The 19,337-nt window shown below is 41.0% G+C and overlaps 1 protein-coding gene across 1 annotated transcript; it reads right to left on the bottom strand.

Annotated features, from left to right (window-relative positions):
- Nucleotides 1-584: 584 nt before the first annotated feature.
- Nucleotides 585-16,065, bottom strand: im:7154036 (fermitin family homolog 3). Its single transcript, XM_062988401.1, has 15 exons — nt 15,991-16,065; nt 15,427-15,551; nt 13,765-13,998; nt 12,057-12,173; nt 9,306-9,474; nt 8,339-8,441; nt 8,078-8,185; nt 7,216-7,344; nt 6,917-6,963; nt 5,914-6,038; nt 5,538-5,644; nt 5,237-5,449; nt 3,795-3,919; nt 3,571-3,712; nt 585-2,292 (listed from the first exon to the last, which is right to left on the bottom strand). The coding sequence occupies exons 2-15, from the start codon at nt 15,548-15,550 to the stop codon at nt 2,113-2,115; spliced, it is 1,923 nt and encodes a 640-aa protein (XP_062844471.1). The 5' UTR covers nt 15,551; nt 15,991-16,065; the 3' UTR covers nt 585-2,112.
- Between the last annotated feature and the right edge of the window lie 3,272 nt (nt 16,066-19,337).

Raw genomic sequence — 19,337 nt, 5'->3', positions numbered from 1 at the left:
AGATATAAAGTCAGAGACGATCGCTCATCTATTGCTGTTGTTTGAGTTGGTCATCTTCTAGACTTTCATCAGTGGTCACAGGAAGCTGCCCATGGAGCGCTGTTGGCTGGATGTTTTTGGTTGGTGGACTATTCTCAGTCCAGCAGTGACAGTGGGGTGTTTAAAAACTCCATCAGCGCTGCTGTGTCTTATCCACTCATACCAGCACAACACACACTAACACACCACCACCATGTCAGTGTCACTGCAGTGCTGAGAATCATCCACCACCCACCTCTGTAGTGGTCATGTGGGGGTCCTGACCATTGAAGAACAGGGTGAAAGCAGTCTAAAAAAATTATAGTGTCTCTATATGGTAAGTGAAGCTGATAAAATAAACTGATTGGCTGAACTGAATGTCACTCACATATCGCTACTACAATATTGTAATATAATAATAACGACCTGGCGAGTGCAGCCAATGGGGGGTACACCATGGACCCCAGTGCACCCCCCCCCCCCCCCCCGGTAGTTACGTCATTGCCTTGAAGTATACTTACAGAACGTTGCAACTTTACTCCCAGTTACACACAACCACATCACACTGCAATTTCAAGTTTTATTCATGTTTAAATGTTTACAACACGTTCATGATTGTAATGAAAAAGTGACCTAAAGCTGACATTAACAGTTAGGCTTAAAGGTTTACGTACACCTGTATGGGACATGCATGTCAGTTCAAGGATTCTGAAAAAAAAGCCTAATTTTGCTAACTGGATGATTTTTATTCTATTATACTTCTATCGGCACGGTGGCACGGTGGGTCGGTGGGTAGCACTGTCGCCTCACAGCAAGAAGGCCCTGGGTTCCATCTTCAGACGGGGCGGTCCGGGTCCTTTCTGTGCGGAGTTTGTCTGTGTGGGTTACCTCCAGGAGCTCCGGTTTCCTCACACAGTCCAAAAACATGCAATCAGGTTAATTGGAGACACTGAATTGCCCTATAAGTGAATGGGTGAGTGTATGTATGTGTCTGTCTGCCCTGCGATGGACTGGCGTCCCGTCCAGGGTGTTACTGTTTGCCTTGTGCCCATTGAAAGGCTGGGATAGGCTCCAGCACCCTGCTAGCAACTGCTGCACACACAAAAGCTGGGATTTCGAATACATCGTATCGAATCTCAGCTCTGCCATCCGGCCACATGAACAACGATTGGCTGTTGGGATGGAAAAGCCAGACCAGGGTTCCTCATAACTGGTGCAATTACGACCTCTGCTGGCTGATTGATGGCGCCTGCACAGAGTTGGGGAATAATGTGAAAAGAGGCAGTCGGTACTGATCACGTGTCGGAGGGGGCGTGTGTCAGTTGCGTAGCTCCTCAGTCAGCAGTGGAGGGTTGTATCGGTAGAGGTGAAGCATAACGCAACCAGGGTGATTAGATACGACTAAATTAGGGGAGAAAATTGGGGGGGGGGATCTAAGAAAAATAGGGGAATAGGGCAATATATATATTATATATGTATAAGCAAGACTTTTGATGCCTGTCAAGATTTGATGAGTGCCACCTTCTACAGCTGACCATAAAGATAAATGTTCTCTTATCTTGATGGATAGACCAGTGTTGCATGTACTTTTTAACTAGTTCTATTTTGATGGGCACGAATAAGTCACCAGCTTTCCATCCTAATCACCAAGAAGGAATTAGAACGCCATGCCACAAAGTCCAATGACATTATAGCACGTTCGTTACTATTAATTAAATTAATAGAATAATTTGGACTGTATATGCTGTATTTCTGACCCAGCAGAATGCCATGAGAGTCCCTTACAAGTGTATGTAAACATGACTAGCTATAAAAGACTGATACTGTATAGCCTGCGTCTATCTAAATGCAATGAATAGTGTTGTCAGTTTATAAAGGTCACACATAAACATTGAAACCCTAGAATACAGCACTGATCAGTTTTAGCATGGATACACGTACTGCCTTTGTGTAAAGCTATAGCCATGTTTTTAAGATGCAGATATAACTGTGGATAGTCCTTCACAACAATGTTCCAACCGTCGTTTTGGTTAGAACACCTGTTTCCTGATGTTTGGGGTTTTGTTCAGTCCCATTTCTCTCACCCAGGATGTCTTAGAGAGCTTCATGGCCTCCTGTCAGTTTGTGGAAGAGCTCCTCATTCAGGGTGTCGTTTTGCTCTCGGTTCCGCGTCGACATGAAGATGTAGCCGCCGATGTACTCATGGACGATTTTACAGTTTGCCGTCACACAGGTGAAGGCCACGTTCACGTTCCCGTTGAACTCGATGGCGACCTGAAACCAAAAGCAAAGGTTTGCAGTAGGTTCAAAAGATTAAACAGAAGATAAGCAGCATTCTTCAAACCAGGGTTGGTATACAGTCATGTGAAAAAGTTAGGACACCCCATGAGAACCTTTGTCTTTTTGAACATATTTAAACATATGAACATTTGAGCTTATATCATTAAACAAACAAAACTGAAAAAAATACTTTTAAACACAAGTTGTAAAACATAATGAAGAAAAATGGAAATGTATTGTGTGGAAAAAGTTAGGACACTCTATGTCCTAATAGCTGGTATTTCCCCCTTTATTATAAATAACCTTTATTAGACGTTTCCTATAACCATCTCCCCATCTCTGACATTGACTGGGAGAAAGTTTTTCCCACTCCTCCATGCAGAATTTCTTCAGCTGTGTGAGGTTTGATGGGTTTCTTGCATGCACAGCCCATTTCAAATCACCCCACAGAATCTTAATAGGATTAAGATCCGGGCTTTGACTTGGCCATTCCAGAACTCTCCATTTCTTTTTTTTTGAGCCATTCCTTGGTGGATTTACTGGAATGTTTTGGGTCGTTGTCATGCTGCATGGTCCACTTCCGCTTCAGCTTCAGTTTTTAGACAGACATTTTCCTCAAGCACCTTCTGATACAGTGAAGAATTCATCGTGGATTCTATAATGGAGAGCTTGCCAGGCCCTGCTGCTGCAAAGCAACCCCAAACCATGACATTTCTACAGTACCTCCATGCTTCACGGTTGGTATGAGGTTACTGTGCCCAAATAATCCAACTTTGGATTCATCTGTCCAAAGCACATAAAACCCCTCCACATAATATATTACCTCTTATCACATCTTTTTTATTTGACGGTGGTTCAGTGGGTAGCACTCTTGCCTCACAGCAAGAAGGTCCTGGGTTCGATTCCCAGGTGGAGCTGTCCAGGTCCTTTCTATGTGGAGTTTGCTTGTTCTCCCCGTATCTGGGTGGGTTTTCCCTGGGAGCTCCGGTTTCCTCCCACAGTCCAAAGATGTGCAAGTAAGGTGAAATGGGGATACAAAATTGTCCATGACTTTCATGTGTTTGACATTAAACTTGAACTGATGAATGTTGTGTAACCAGTATGCACCTGTCCTGTCATGAATGTAACAAAAATGTGTAAAACATGACGTTAAAATCCTAATAAATAAAAGAAATAAATATTTCACACACTTCCACTGATTCCTTAATGATTCCTTACATATAGTTTATCTATAGCCAGAAAGCTGCACTTGCCGGAGACACATTAACCCACCTGTTTAATATCCCAGTTAACGTTCCACTGTTTCATCGTGTTGTACCTCCATGTCTTCACAACTTCGTCCGTGTTCAAGTCGATGCGGATCAGCCTGTTATTAGCGATACCCAGCACCTCATCTTTACGACACCCTTTAAACCTGGAGAATACAGTAGCATAGATGACATTTCTGGCCTCGGCTGACAGTGTTTTTATTTGATGGCTGCTGTGGTTTGCTTTACCTGACTACGAAATAGGAGAGGCCAAAGTCTGGCAGGGCTTGCCAGATCTGCAGAAACTTTTGTATGGCATCTGTTAGGGAGAGCTGTGCTATGTTCTGATAGGCCTCTAGAATTCGAGGAGCCAGCTAAGACAGAGAGAAAGAGAGATCAGCTACTTTACTTACATTTTACATACAGTAGGTGATATCTCCCCTCTCTCTAATTTCCTTTGGGATCAATAAAGTATCTATCTATCTATCTATCTATCTATCTATCTATCTATCTATCTATCTATCTATCTATCTATCTATCTATCTATCTATCTATCTATCTATCTATCTATCTATCTATCTATCTATCCATCTATCCATCCATCCATCCATCCATCCATCCATCCATCCATCCATCCATCCATCCATCCATCCATCCATCTATCCATCTATCTATATAGGTGTTGCATATCTTTTTTCCTTTAATAAATCTAATCATATTTTCCATATCAGAGAAAACGAGTCTGACTGAGATCATTCCTAATACAACGTCTATCCAATTGAATAAGGTTAATCCTTTCCATGTAAACACTTGCATCTGATTACATTCCAAATCTGAAAGTTCAAGTACGTTCTGCACATGTGCATTCACGTCTTAACTGCGCACTTTCATCCAGAGGTTTTGTGTCATTAGTGGTGGCACACCAACTGAAAACTCAGGTAACGCACTGCTGCTCCTCTTACTCTGACTGGACTTGTGATGCTTGTTGTCATGGTAACATCTACACTAATGCCAAGATATTTTTCTTGAGTCTGCGAGCAATCGAGTCGTTAAACAGTTCACACATAGTGATTGAGCCAATTTTCGAGCCCCGAACGAACGCCGAGTTGCTTCCGAGCTGCCACATCCAGCGGCTACCCATTTTTGGCTCATGACCCATCCAACCCGGCTCTCCACATGTGCAAATAAAGAGGTTTTTTTTTTGCATTTTTCCCAATTTTCCTCCCAATCTAGTTTTATCCAATCATCCGATTGCATCACGCATCCTCTCTACTGATGCTGATCCCCACTGCTGATTGTGAAGAGCGAGACTGTCCCACGCCCCCTCCGACACGTGTGCAGTAGCCGACTGCATCTTTTCACCTGCGCGAGGCGAGTTTATATGTGGATCAGCTTTGTGTACGCCATCATTTAGCCATCAGAGGTCGTAACTGCATCAGTTATGAGGTCCCTATCCGGCTTTCCACCCTGTATGAACAACAGGCCAATCGTTGCTCATGTAGCCGCCCAGCCCAGCCGGATGGCAGAGCTGAGTTTTGAACCGACGAGTTTGAAATGTCAGCTCCGGTGTGCTAGCGTGTTTTACCGCTGCGCCACCTGAGCATATAATCAATAATCAGAATGCATTCAATCAGATTGGAGAAAATAGTTGCATGTGTGTTCAGTATTCAGCCATAAATATTCAGCACTACCTGCTTGGGCTTATATTTCTTCTGATAGCGGGGAGACACGAGGCTGTGTGTGTTGATGCTCTCGTCGTTCTGGGCCGCCTTATTGCCCGTGGTCTTTTGCATGGCCAGGAAGGACTCAATGCTTTGGACTTCACTGGAGTAAGAGCTGTCAGCCAAGGTCTTTCCCTTAGAGGCCAAACGGCATGCGGCCATCCATTTGCTGTACTGCTGCTCCTGCACAGACATTTAAGATGATAAAAAATGAAATGAAGTGATACATTTATAGTATTTATGTGTAATAAACTTTGGAGACGGTACTAACGTTGTCACAGCGCAGGTAGACCTCGTTCATGCCGTCCGGTTCAGGAATCAGGAGTTTGATACAGAACTTCTGGGTGGCAACACTCACGTCGGGGGTCACCTCGCAACCTGAGGAAGAGTTGATTAGTCCATGTGTGTGTTGTTCTGCTTTCACATCATCACCACATGAAAACCTTCTTCCCCTTAAAGCTTCTTTGTAGAACTACAAATTACGCTGGAACCATTAAGGACCTTCCCCAAATTGTTGCCACAAAGCTGGAAGCACTTATTTATCTGATGTTACTGGTTTATATACCATTCATTTGGTAATATATAATGCAACTGAATGAATGAATGATACTGTGTGTGTGTGTGTGTGTGTGTGTGTGTGTGTTTACCTCTGAGGTTCATTTCCTGAATAGGTTCTTTGCAGCTCTCCTCTTTGCTCTTATAGTACATAAAAGATGTGTCCTTAAAAGTGAACCAGAACTGCTTGTATTTCTTTAGCGTCTGCTTCTTTGGTCTGGAGAAAATGAGCATAGTTCGGGTAAATACGCTATGTGGCCAAAAGTATTTGGACACCTGACCATAAGCTTGTTGGACATTCCATTTCTAAAATGAGAGTGACCTTTATGTGATCTTCCCAGCTATAACAACAGCCACTGGTGTATGTATTATGTGTATGCATGTACACCAATGTACACCCTCCTAATATTGTGTTGGTCCCCCTTTTGCTGCACCACAAGCAACAAACTGTGATGCACTGTGTATTCTGACACCTTTCTATCAGAACCAGCATTAACTTCTTCAGCAATCTGAGCTACAGTAGCTCGTCTGTTGGACGCACACGGACCAGCCTTCGCTCCACACGTGCATCAATGAGCCTTGGCCACCCATGACCCTGTCGCCGGTTTACCACTGTTCCTTCCTTGGACCACTTTTGATAGATACTGACCACTGCAGTTTTGGAGATGCTCTGATCCAGTCGTCTAGCCATCACAATGTGGCCCTTGTCAAACTCACTCAAATCCATTTTTCCTGCTTCCAACACATTTAGGATTAAATGTTCACTTGCTGCCTAATATATCCCACCCACTAACAGGTGCCGTGATGAAGAGATAATCAGTGTTATTCACCTCACCTGTCAGTGGTCATAATGTTATGTCTAATGGGTGTATATGGGAATTTGTGCCTATTAAGTCAAATGAGCATTTGAATACCCTGGAAGGTTTGATGAAGATTTCATCCAACGTTGATTAAATCATGAGGAATTTTAACAATTTACTTTTCTCATAATTCTTGATTCATAGCAGAAATAAGACTGGTTCATCTTTTATCATCCAAACCCACTGTCACCACTAAGTGTGTCACCATGAGTGTGAGTGTCTACATTTGTCTTACCTGAAAATCTTCAAATAGTCATGCAGCTCAGGTGCCAGCATTGTGTCCTGTGAGAAAACAGGCATGATACATTAGTGAAATGACAAATTTACAAACTGGAAACCACAACCAGACACGGGTAATATGATGATACACTATATTCACAATTGTCTCCTTCACAGATAAAAAAAATATAATATACACTGATCACTTTGTGTTCTTTATTATGCTCGTTGTATAATTCGGTATAAGTCGGTGAAATTATATCTTATATGACACAGGTCTGTGGTGCAAAAAAGCTTAGGGTAGTTCATACATACCAACATCTCCTCTGCGCTGCTCTCTGACTCTAACTTGACCTCCAGGCATTGCAAAGCTGAGTCCAAATCATCCATAGCTGGACAAGAATCTACCAGCTGCTCTGTCTGGGAAACTTTCCCTATGTGGTACTGTCAGGATACATCAATAATACACCAAAAGAAAGAGAACATAAGATTGTCACATATTGTATCAGCTTAATTGCAGTTATGCTTTTTTATGCATCTATGCATTGCGTTATGCTTCCTCTCTACTGGTGCTGACCCTCGCTCTGATTGAGGAGAGTGAACTGACACACCTCCGACATGTGAGCGGTAGCCGACTGTGTAAGCAGGGAATCAAACTGGACAGGGTCAACAGGATGGTAAAAACATTACATTCATTGCTAATTAACAATCAAAGAGAACCTTTTTCTACCTTACAGCCAGCCTCACTGGCTCGGACCAAAATGTTGTTGCAATATTTTGGCCAGCATGGCTGGCCTATGGGGGAACTACCTACATAATTATCCATAGGCCATTGCTTCTGGCCCATACAAGTGACATCTACGGAGGTGTGTACTCTCTGAAGCTATTAATAGACTAATTTATTGGGATTTGTATTGGATGGATTGAATTGGGCAGTGGTAGCCTAATGGGTAGAGCTTTTGGCTATCAGTCGAAAGGCTGACAGTTCAAATCCCAGCTCTGCCATTCAGCCACTGTTGGGTCCTTGAGCAAGGCCCTTAACCTTCTCTGCTCCAGAGGTGCCTTAAGATGGCTGATCCTGCACTCTGACCCCAGCTTCCAAACAATAGAATTTAGTTGTTCTGTACACCTGTATATGAATCTATGAAAAATAAAGGCATTATAAAGGTTAATCTACCTGTAAGGCTGCGAAAAGCATCATCTCTTCCTCCGTGCAGTCAATCTCTTCCAGCAGAATGGCCCATTTGGCTTGCTCATACAGCTGAGTTAAACGCACAGCGTCCAACTGCATACAGAAATTCCCATCACACTATTAACACTATTGATGATCCACAAAACATGAATCATCATCATCAGAAGTGTCATTTATAAATAAACCATAGGTATGCAAGGTTAATGCTATAGCAAAAATGAGGCAGGATTTCATTTTAGGAACTACCTGAGGAGCAATGTCGAAAAAGGTGTAATATTTAAAGCGCAAGAAGAGTTTATCATTCTCCTTGATGCCCTGCTGCAGAAGAGAGCGTGACGAGTCAAGCCACCTAAGGGAAAAATATGTATTTACATGGGTCAACGCAAAAACAGAAATACAGACATTTATATAGGCTTTACAATGTTTACCAATGTTTCACATTCTCTTTTATTATTGAATCATTTTAACTAAAATCAGCCTTTTTATGATCAGGGTTGTGGTGGAACATGTGTCACCTGTACACAGACTGGACAGGGTGACTGTATAGTATCAATACAGCATTACCTCAATGTGTATGACAACAGATACAATTTATAGTGTAGTACTTTTTTTTAAATTGCTAATTATAATTCAGAGTGCTCTTAACGACCCTGTAGTTTACCATAATATGAAGTAAGTGTTACTTCATGTTAGTGTTCATGCATGTGGCATGAACATGTGGCAAATAGAGGGTCAAATCCAGATAGATATTATTCTTTTTACAGTGACCTAAAATGACCAAAAAAGCTGCCACATATGTAAGCATCTGAAGTGACCAGATGCTACAGGAGCTCAATGTGCATTTGGGATAAAATAATAATAAATAAAAATGAGGCCATGTATAAAAATAGTCATACATAGAAAAACTTAATTTCCACAGTTGATTATGGAGAATGCTATGCTATGTGCTCATTCATTCATTCATTTTCTTATCCGCTTATCCAGTTAGGGTCGTGGTGGTGGGGGTCAGGCATTGTACGACGCACCTGGAGCGGAGAGGGTTAAGGGCCCAACAGTGGCAGCATGGCAGAGCCATGATTTGAACTCTCAATGTGGCTAACACATTTGAACTGGTCATTTGAAAGGTGTGTCCGCACACATTTAGCTGTGACATGCAATTTATTACACAAATACATTAGGATTATCAGTAGTTATCAGTAGTATTTTTGCCAACCTGCTGTTAACTTGTGCTTTGTCCACCTTGCTGGTGGGACGGTACATCTTAGCAATGGTCTCGGGGGAGGGAGCTGGCTGGCTTACTGAAAGCATCTTGTATGCTTTCTCTGTCTGAGGAGATTCAGCAAAAAATGCCGGCATTCCATTGGCCAACTTGGTAATAAAAGCTGCGGTAAAAAAAAAAAAAGAATGATGTCTCTTACATACACTCACCAAGCACTTTATTAGGGACGTCTATCTGATACATATGTTTAGTTCTTATTGTACAAGCTACATCTACCATACAGATGAACATTAGTGATTTACAATTACTGACTGTAGCACATCTGTTGCTCTGTTTAAACTTGTCCTTTTAATTAGAAACACATAGCCTGATAACATGTGTTGTACATGTACAGTTAACATCTAGAGTTATCAATGCCAGCATTGGCAGTGAGGTGTTTAATACAGTGCTAAGAATGGTCCATCACCCAAACATCATCGGGTCAGTAAGGGTCACACTGGGGTCCCTTATGATTGATAAATGAGGTACAAGGGTGACAAAGTGTACAGAGAAACATATAGGTATATCTTGGGTGTACATAATAGAAAAAGAACAAACAGGAATGGACATAACAACAGAAACACCACATGGGGGTGCTGGAGCCTATCCCAGCTTTTCAATGAGTGCAAGGCACACAGGAACACCCTGGACAGGGCGCCGGTCCATCGCAGGGCAGACACACACACACACACACACATTAATACACACACTCATACACACACCCATTCACCTATAAGACAATTCAGTATCTCCAATTAACCTGACTGCATGTTTTTGGACTGTGGGAGGAAACCGGAGCTCCCGGAGGAAACCCACGCAGACACGAGGAGAACATGCAAACTCAGCACAGAACCCAGGACCTTCTTGCTGTGAGGCGACAGTGCTACCCACTTAGCCACCGTGCCGCCTTCACACTTGAACAGTACATACTAAATTCGAAGCAGTGCACAGGAGGTCGTTTAGGTACTTGTCACGTACTGTTTGATGAACACTACATATTCAGACACACTACCTGCTCTCGCATCCTGTTCAGTATGGAAGTATGCAATTTCGAACGCAACCTTAGAATTGTCTGGATTCCCTGAATCTGTTCACAATATTATGTACGGTAGATGGTGAAAGACCTAAATTATTTCCAATCTTGCAATTGAGAAATTAGAAACATAGAGTTTATTTTATACATGTATTTGCATTTAGCTTTTGGCTGTTTAGTGTATAGAAATTCGGACACACTACCTGCTCTCGCATACTGCTTTTGCATACTGTTCAGTATGGAAGTATGCAATTTCGGACGTAGCCTTAGAATTGTCTTAGATTCCCTAAATCTGTTTACAATATTATGGACGGTAGATGGTGAAAGACCTAAATTATTTCCAATCTTGCAACTGAGGAAGTCAGAAACATAGAGTTTATTTTATACACCTGTTAGCAGTGGCTAACACATTTGAATTGAATATTTGTAAGAGGTTTCCACATACTTTTGGCTGTTTAGTGTATAGAAATTCGAACACACTACCCCCTCTCGCATACTGCTTTGTGTACTGTTCAGTATGGACGTATGCAATTTCGAATGTAGCCTTAGAATTGTCTGGATTCCCTAAATCTGTTCACAATATTATGTACGGTAGATAGTGAAAGACCAAAATTATTTCCAATCTTTCAATTGAGGAAGTTAGAAACATAGAGTTTATTTTATACATGTGTTTGCATTTATGTTTTGGCTGTTTAGTGTATAGAAATTCGGACACACTACCCACTCTCACATACTGCTTTGTGTACTGTTCAGTATGTAAGTATGCGATTTCGGACGCAGCCTTAGAATTGTCTGGATTCCCTGAATCTGTTCACAATATTATGTACGGTAGATGGTGAAAGACCGAAATTATTTCCAATCTTGCAATTGAGGAAGTTAAAAACATAGAGTTTACTTTATACATGTGTTAGCATTTAGCTTTTAGCTGTTTAGTGTATAGAAATTCGAACACACTACCCCCTCTCGCATACTGCTTTGTGTACTGTTCAGTATGGAAGTATGCAATTTCGAACGCAGCCTTAGAATTGTCTGGATTCCCTGAATCTGTTCACAATATTATGTATGGTAGATGGTGAAAGACCTGAATTACTTCCGATCTTGAGGAATTGAGGAAGTTAGAAACATAGAGTTTACTTTATACATGTGTTAGCATTTAGCTTTTGGTTGTTTAGTGTATAGAAATTCGGACACACTACCCACTCTCACATATTGCTTTCGCATACTGTTCAGTATGGCAGTATGCGTTTTCGAACGCAGCTTTAGAACTGTCTGGATTCCTTGAATCTGTTCACAATATTATGTACGGTAGATGGTGAAAGACCAAAAATATTTGCAGTCTTGCATTGAGGAGTGTTTGTGATCCACAATCCATCTTTGATTCAAAGCCAGAGCTGTTGCTGAATCCTCCTTTTATAACCAATCATGACACTCTCACCTGTTAACAATTCAACTACTTATTGGGACATGTTTCAAAATGGTGTGTGTTGCATCAAATGTAAAATTTGTTTATATTTTAATAAAGATCCTAAAAGTAATTTCTTTGTACTTTTGTCAACCAAGTAATAACAAATATTATAAGCAGTCCAACAGCCAAACACATTCCAATATGAATTATTCTCCTCCAGAGGAACAGTAATCCCCTGTTGATATTTAAATATATGAAAACAGTCTACCTGTGGGCAATGGTGCAAAAGTGACATCATACACTTCTTCATCATCATCCTTCTGTTTCTTTTTCTTTTTCTCTTCCACTGGCTTGAGAAGTGAAAGTTCTTCCGGATGACGAATATCTAACAAAGAAAGTGATCAGGGCAAATTAGAGAAGAAGAGGTAGAAGGAAAAGGGGTGAGACATTCAGTATATATTTAGTATGCAAATTAAAAAATCCCCCACAGTCAGAAACTTCTCTTTAATCATACAGCTGAGTCACAATAAAGTACTGTCTTATTGTAGTTGCACAATTTCACCACAAGTCTAAACTGAGATCATAAGTAAATCATGCTAATACTGTATATGATTATCAGTCATTTTAGCCCATTTAAATGGGCCCTATAGCTGAAAGAATGCACGTTTTACTATTTGAAGATATGCAGTAAGGGTTGGTAGGGTGTAACAAGTCAACCAGAATGACGTGCAGGCACACACTTAACAGTTAGTAGTTCCAGGCAAATTACATCTCCCGAGGACTGTTGCAGTCATTACTACATACAGTATAAGTGTGCTCAGCCACTGTTGGACCCTTGAGAAAGGCCCTTAAACCTGTCTACTCCAGGGGCACAGTACAATGGCTGACCTCACAATGGGATACACAATGATGTCACAAAGTGGCATCATACACAGTGCTGTCACAAAGTGGCATCATACAGTGATGTGTATCACACAATGATATGACAAACTGGCACTTATACAATGATGTTGCAAAGTGGCATCAAACACAATGATGTGTATAACACAACACATCATAAAGTGGCACTTACACAATGATGTCACAGAATGGCATCCTAAATAAGGATGTGTACTACACAATGATGTCACAAAATAGCATCATACACAGTGATGTGTATTACATAATGATGTCATAAAGTGGCACTTATACAATGATATCACAAAGTGGCACTTATGCAATAATATCACAAAGTGGCACTTATACAATGATGTCACAAAGTGGCACTTATACAATGATGTTGCAAAGTGGCATCATACACAATGATGTGTCATAACTTGGCACCTACGTAATGATGTCACAAAGTGGCATCATACAGTTATGAGAATTAAACACGTCATAAAGTGTCACTTAAACAATGATGTCACAAAATGATATTATACACAATTTTTGTATAACACAATGATGTCATCAAGTGACACACAATAATGTTACAAGATGGCATCATAAATAAGGATGTGTACTACACCATGATGTTGCAAAATGGCATTATATACAGTGATGTGTATTACATAATGATGTCATAAAGTGGTGCTTACACGATGAAGTTGCAACGTGGCATCATTCACAATGATGTGTATTACATAATGATGACATAAGTTGGCACTTATACAATGATGTCACAAAATGGCGTCATACACAATGATTTGTATGAAGTGGCACTTACACAATGATGTTATAAAGTGGCATCAACACAATTATGTCTTTATCAGTCACCTATCAATATACAGCAGGATTATGTTTGTGAATTACCTGGATGTTTACATTAATAACTAAAATGTGATCTGTATTGTATCCATACCAATAGACAACCCCAAGTTTAGACCACGTCATGATCAAATAATGCCAAAATCTGAAATTCAAAAAGCTTTTCTTTATATAGAAGGTGTACCCAATGAAACAGCCTGTTGACTGGCAATGAAGTGTGTACAACTTACTGAGCAGTTTGCAGATGCCCATCACAGAGCGAATCATTGGGCTGGAGAAGCAGGCACGGATGCTGATTGTGGAACCATTTGGCATGCCAAGCTTCAGAGGCTTGTGTTGGGGTGTTAGGAGGAGGCGGGCATCGGCATGAATCCCATATTTATCCAGTGTCCATGTTGGCTTGAGTAGCCACTGCTGCTTCTGCTCCCACCACAGAGCATGGTCCGACCAGTCTGTCTTTATTTCTACGGAACATCAGAGGACATAACAAAGGGATTAAGACTTTTAATCTCTTAACAGATAAAGGCCTTTCCTAAAATTGTATTGGTATAGCTACAAACACTGGTCAACATTAATGCCTATTATCAAATAAGATGACCAACAAGTTCCTGGTCAGGTGACCGCACACTTTTCAACCTGTAGTGTATATCAAATTAGTTTTAGGATTTTACGTTGTCTACATTTCTAAATCAGCAGATATGTTCTCTGAAAAAAAGGTCAGCCATGAAATTTAGAGCATTTTGTTGATAAACCCCACTGGGTTTGAATCCATGCTGTTAAAAAGTCAAGCTGTAGGCGGCCAGGTGGATATTTCTTGGTTTCGAAACTCGGGTCGGCTAGGGGGCACAATTGGCAGTGCCTGCAGCAGACACTAATTGGCCACCATGTCTGCTAGGGTGGGATGACCGGACTGTTTGGGTGGGGTCTTCAAACGCTGTGCAAGAACCCTGATTAGCAGATAGAGGCGCCTGTGCAGAATGCATGGGCAAAAAGAAGGGGTCCGTTAGGACTGCGCACGTGTCGGAGGGCCTCATACACAATGGCACAATGGCACAATGGCACAATGATTTGTATTATACCATGATATAAAGTGGCACTTATACAATGATGTCACAAAGTGGCATTATACACAATAATGTGCATTATATAATGATGTCATAAAGTGGCACTTATACAATGATGACGCAAAATGGCATCATACACAATAATGTTTATTGTATAATGATGTCATAAAGTGACACCCAATGATGACACAAAGTGGCATCATACACAATGATTTGTATTATACCATGATATAAAGTGGCACTTATACAATGATGTCGCAAAGTGGCATTATACACAGTGATGTGTATTACATATTAATGTCATAAAGTGGCACTTATACAATGATGTCACAAAGTGTCATTATACACAACAATGTGTATTATATAATTATGTCATAAAATGGCACTTATACAATGATGTCGCAAAGTGGCATTATATACAGTGATGTGTATTACATAATGATGTCATAAAGTGGCACTTATACAATGATGTCACAAAGTGGCATTATATACAATAATGTGTATTATATAATGATGTCATAAAGTGACACCCAATGATGACACAAAGTGGCATCATACACAGTGATGTGTAATACACAATGATGTCACAAAGTGGCATCATACACGATCTTGTGTATAACACATTGATGTCGCAAAGTGGCACTTACAAAATTATGTCACAAAGTGGCATCAACACAATTATGTCTTTATCAGTCACCTATTAACATACATATTACAGTTGTTCCGTTTGGACAGCACATTATTTTCCTATGGCAATATGGCAACACTCCTAAAGCACAATTAGCTTGGCTAAAACCACTGTACATTTATAAAAGTATTAAAGCTTACGTGTTTTTTCCACCACTTTCAGAATAACTCCTCCAATATGAAGCTCAGATGTGACACTGATTTTAAGAGGAGGCGCTTCTGGCCCCAGTTCCTCTACACAGATGGACAGATCCCACACTGCCATGCTGGGGGGACAGAAGGCAGATAAAATTAACTTTTTCTTAATGACTTGTGCTTAAGAAATAAAAAATGAATTTAAAATTTAACGTTTTACAAAGAAAGGTCACAAAAAAAGTCAGTAAACAGTCAGTGCAATGAAATGTAATGTAACACGTTAATATAATACATAAGTAATATTATATTATAATATAATATTATTGTCTATACACATCAATATCTTCAGTGAGACACATTTACTAAATACCTGCTATTTAACCAGTTCATTAAGAATAAATAGCATTTGGTGGGGAGTAAGACAACGTGTCGGCCATGACGTTGTAGTCAAGGCCTTACTACCCTCGTTTTTCCGTGCCTCACACAACACCCAATACACACCAACAGAAAATCACACACAGACACAGACCATTTCACCCTCCCTTGTAACACCCATTTTCTTCTTCTTACCTTGTTTGTGGTACTTAAAAAACACGTTTAAGCGACAACGCCCTTAGTCTCAGTCTGTTACTGTCTCACTCTCTTCCACAGTTTGTGACTGTGCTGCCACTTCCTCCAATTTCTGTCTCTCTGTCTCTACACACACACACACACACACACACACACATGTTGAGGTTTCACATTGGTTGTTCCTCTTTCAGCTTATTTCTTAAGCGTTTCGTTCACAGAACCGAGTTTCTTTTCCTCTTACTGAATTGCATCCTGTTTTGAACAGCTTGAATACAAATTTGTTACACCAAATGCAGTATAAAACCATCTACTGCCGCTCGAGCTAAATAACTCCGATATTCAGTGAAAACAGCATTTGTGAGGTCAGGCACTGATTTTGCAAGGAAAGGCCTGACTCATAATCAAGATTCAATGCATCCCCGAGGTTGAGGGTTGAGGTCAAGGCTCTGTCCAGGCCAATCCAAATTTGTCAAATCATGTCTTTATGAAATTCAGTTTGTGTATGGGAGAGTCATGCTGGATCAGAAAAGAGGGTGCTCCCCAAAATCTGCCACAAAGTTTAGAGTTTATTCTCACTGCACATTTTTTTTCTTTTTCTCCCACTTTAGCGCATCCAATTTCTGCCCGTCAATCATCCTCTCACTAATGCTGGTCCCTGCTCCTGATTGAGGAGGACGAGGCTCCAACACGTGTACAGCAATCGAACATCTTATCACCTACACTTGACGAGTGCAGTGCAGTACAGCGCTGTGTATGGAGAGCAAAACCCTCTACCGCACTCCTTTCCCATCTCCGTGCAGGTGCCACCAACCAGCCAGCAGAGGTCGTACTCGCACTAGTCTGAGAGAGAGAGACCATATCCGGCTTAGTCCCGCCCCTTATCTGAACAACAGGCCAATCGTTGTTCATGTAGCCGCTCAGCCTCAGCCAGCATTCGATATTCGATACGATGTATTCGAGATCTCAGCTCTGGTGAACAGCGTGTGTTTTACCGCTGCGCCACCTGAGCGGCTTATTCACTGCACATTTTAATGCAACTTAGTTTATAGTTTTTATTTCTTTGTTGTAGACATAATACAGTGTTAAAACTTCTGGAACTTTCCAGAAGTTGGCTGCCCAGACAAACTGTGCATTCAGGCAAGATGGGCCTTGGTCATGAAAGAAAGAAATAAACCAACAGTCACTCTTAAAAAGTGCAACCATCTCTGCAACATAAATCATAGTGGCAAGACAGAAGATATTAACTAAAATGCATATGACAGATCACTTAAAGTTTGCAAAAAGGCACAAAAAGGACTCTAGGGGCACAAGGAAAACATTTTGTGGTTGGAAAAGACATATATTAAATGATTTAGGTAAACAAGAAGCACAATTTGTGGATAAAAAAAGGCACTACACATCTCCTGGCCAATACCATCCCTATAGTGAAACATAGTAGAGGCAGCAACACACTGTGGAGGTGCTTCTCAACTGCAGGGACAGAGTGACTAATAAGAACAGAGGAACGAATGAATGCAGCCAAATACAGGAACATTATTGAAAAAATCATCAAACCAAAACAAGTGGATTGGCTTTAGGGCAAGTATTTGAATGCATATGAATGGCCCAGCCAAAGCCCTATCAATCACCTGTGAAGAGTTCAAACTATATAATAGTTAAATAAATCAGTGCTTAAAATTGCAAGTAAGAATATCTCCTAGAAATTTAGCTTAGCATAATGAACGTGTTTATTACATCACAACATAAAAGCATACAATAAATCTGCAACCTACACAGGCCTGCAGCAAATGATTGCTGATAAAGACAGTTATTAATGATTGTTAGTTGCACAATGCACAATAAACCACACAAAACTAACCACAAATGGAAACCTTCCTGCTGTCTAGTAAAGATAATCCATTGATCTTATCAGTGTATGCTGTTAACTTTGTTTTTTTAACATTGTCACATACACCGATCAGCCATAACATTAAAACCACCTCCTTGTTTCTACACTCACTGTCCATTTTATCAGCTCCACTTACCATATAGAAGCACTTTGTAGTTCTACAATTACTATCTGTTTCTGTGCATGCTTTGTTAGCCCCTTTTCATGCTGTTCTTCAATGGTCAGGACCCCCACAGGACCACCACAGAGCAGGTATTATTTGGGTGGTGAATCATTCTCAGCACTGCAGTGACACTGACATGGTGGTGGTGTGTTAGTGTGTGTTGTGCTGGTATGAGTGGATAAGACACAGCAATGCTGATGGAGTTTTTAAACACCTCACTGTCACTGCTGGACTGAGAATAGTCCACCAACCAAAAATCTCCAGCCAACAGGGCCCCATGGGCAGCATCCTATGACCACTGATGAAGGTCTCGAAGATGACCAACTCAAACAGCAGCAATAGATGAGCGATCGTCTGACTTTACATCTACAAGGTGGACCAACTAGGTAGGAGTGTCTAACAGAGTGGACAGTACGTGGACACAGTGAGTGGTATTTAAAAACTCCAGCAACGCTGCTGTGTCTGATCCACTCATACCAGCACAACACACCACCACCATGTCAGTGTCACTGCAGTGCTGAGAATAATCCACCACCTAAATAATACCTGCTCTGCAGTGGTCCTGTGGGGGTCCTGACCATTGAAGAACAGGGTGAAAAGGGGCTAACAAAGCATGCAGAGAAACAGATGGACTACAGTCAGTATTTGTAGAACTACAAAGTGCTTCTATATGGTAAGTGGAGCTGATGGAATGGACAGTGTGTGTAGAAACAAAAAGGCTGGCTGTGCAAGCAGCGTTTTTTTTCTAATAAGTGGGTTTAGCGTTTTCAGCCACAACCTCTGCAAATAATGATGTCTAAAAGAAATGGATTGATGAGTTTACTGATGTAGAACGCGACTGGACCACAAAGAGCCACCTCAGCTCCATTCATTATCTTTGGGATGAAGTAAAACAGACTGTGAGTCAGGCCTCATCATCCAACATCAATGCCTAACCTAACTGTACTGAAACAAGAAACTGCAGACCAAAGAAACTATCAAATACAACTCAATAATAATGGGGAAAGTGTTTAAGTACTTGGACAGTTCACAGTATGAATATTTCACTGTTCTTTAAAGGCTTTAATGAATATGAATTAACTGCTTAGGGACTTTGGACTTGTTGTAAGGGTGAGATAACAGACTCGTCTTGGATTTGAACGTAGGACTCTACATAGCACAAGGTTGATTTTCATTTAGATCGTATTGTACACCGAGTTGTATCCACAAGAAGTCTGGATGGATGGATGGATGGATGGATGGATGGATGGATGGATGGATGGATGGATGGATGGATGGATGGATGGATGGATGGAT

Source organism: Trichomycterus rosablanca, chromosome 26 (assembly GCF_030014385.1).
Source record: "Trichomycterus rosablanca isolate fTriRos1 chromosome 26, fTriRos1.hap1, whole genome shotgun sequence".
NCBI classification, from domain to species: domain Eukaryota; kingdom Metazoa; phylum Chordata; class Actinopteri; order Siluriformes; family Trichomycteridae; genus Trichomycterus; species Trichomycterus rosablanca.
This window is presented reverse-complemented; position numbering and strand designations above follow the sequence as displayed.

What these genes read in the sequence shown, in the direction of transcription:
- im:7154036 (XM_062988401.1), bottom strand. Translation starts at nt 15,550, where the DNA reads ATGGCAGTGTGGGATCTGTCCATCTGTGTAGAGGAACTGGGGCCAGAA. An exon ending in TTTTCGACATTGCTCCTCAG is followed by an intron (nt 8,186 to 8,338) that starts GTAGTTCCTAAA and finishes TTCTGTATGCAG; the next exon opens with TTGGACGCTGTGCGTTTAAC. An exon ending in GCAGCGCAGAGGAGATGTTG is followed by an intron (nt 6,964 to 7,215) that starts GTATGTATGAAC and finishes GTTTTCTCACAG; the next exon opens with GACACAATGCTGGCACCTGA.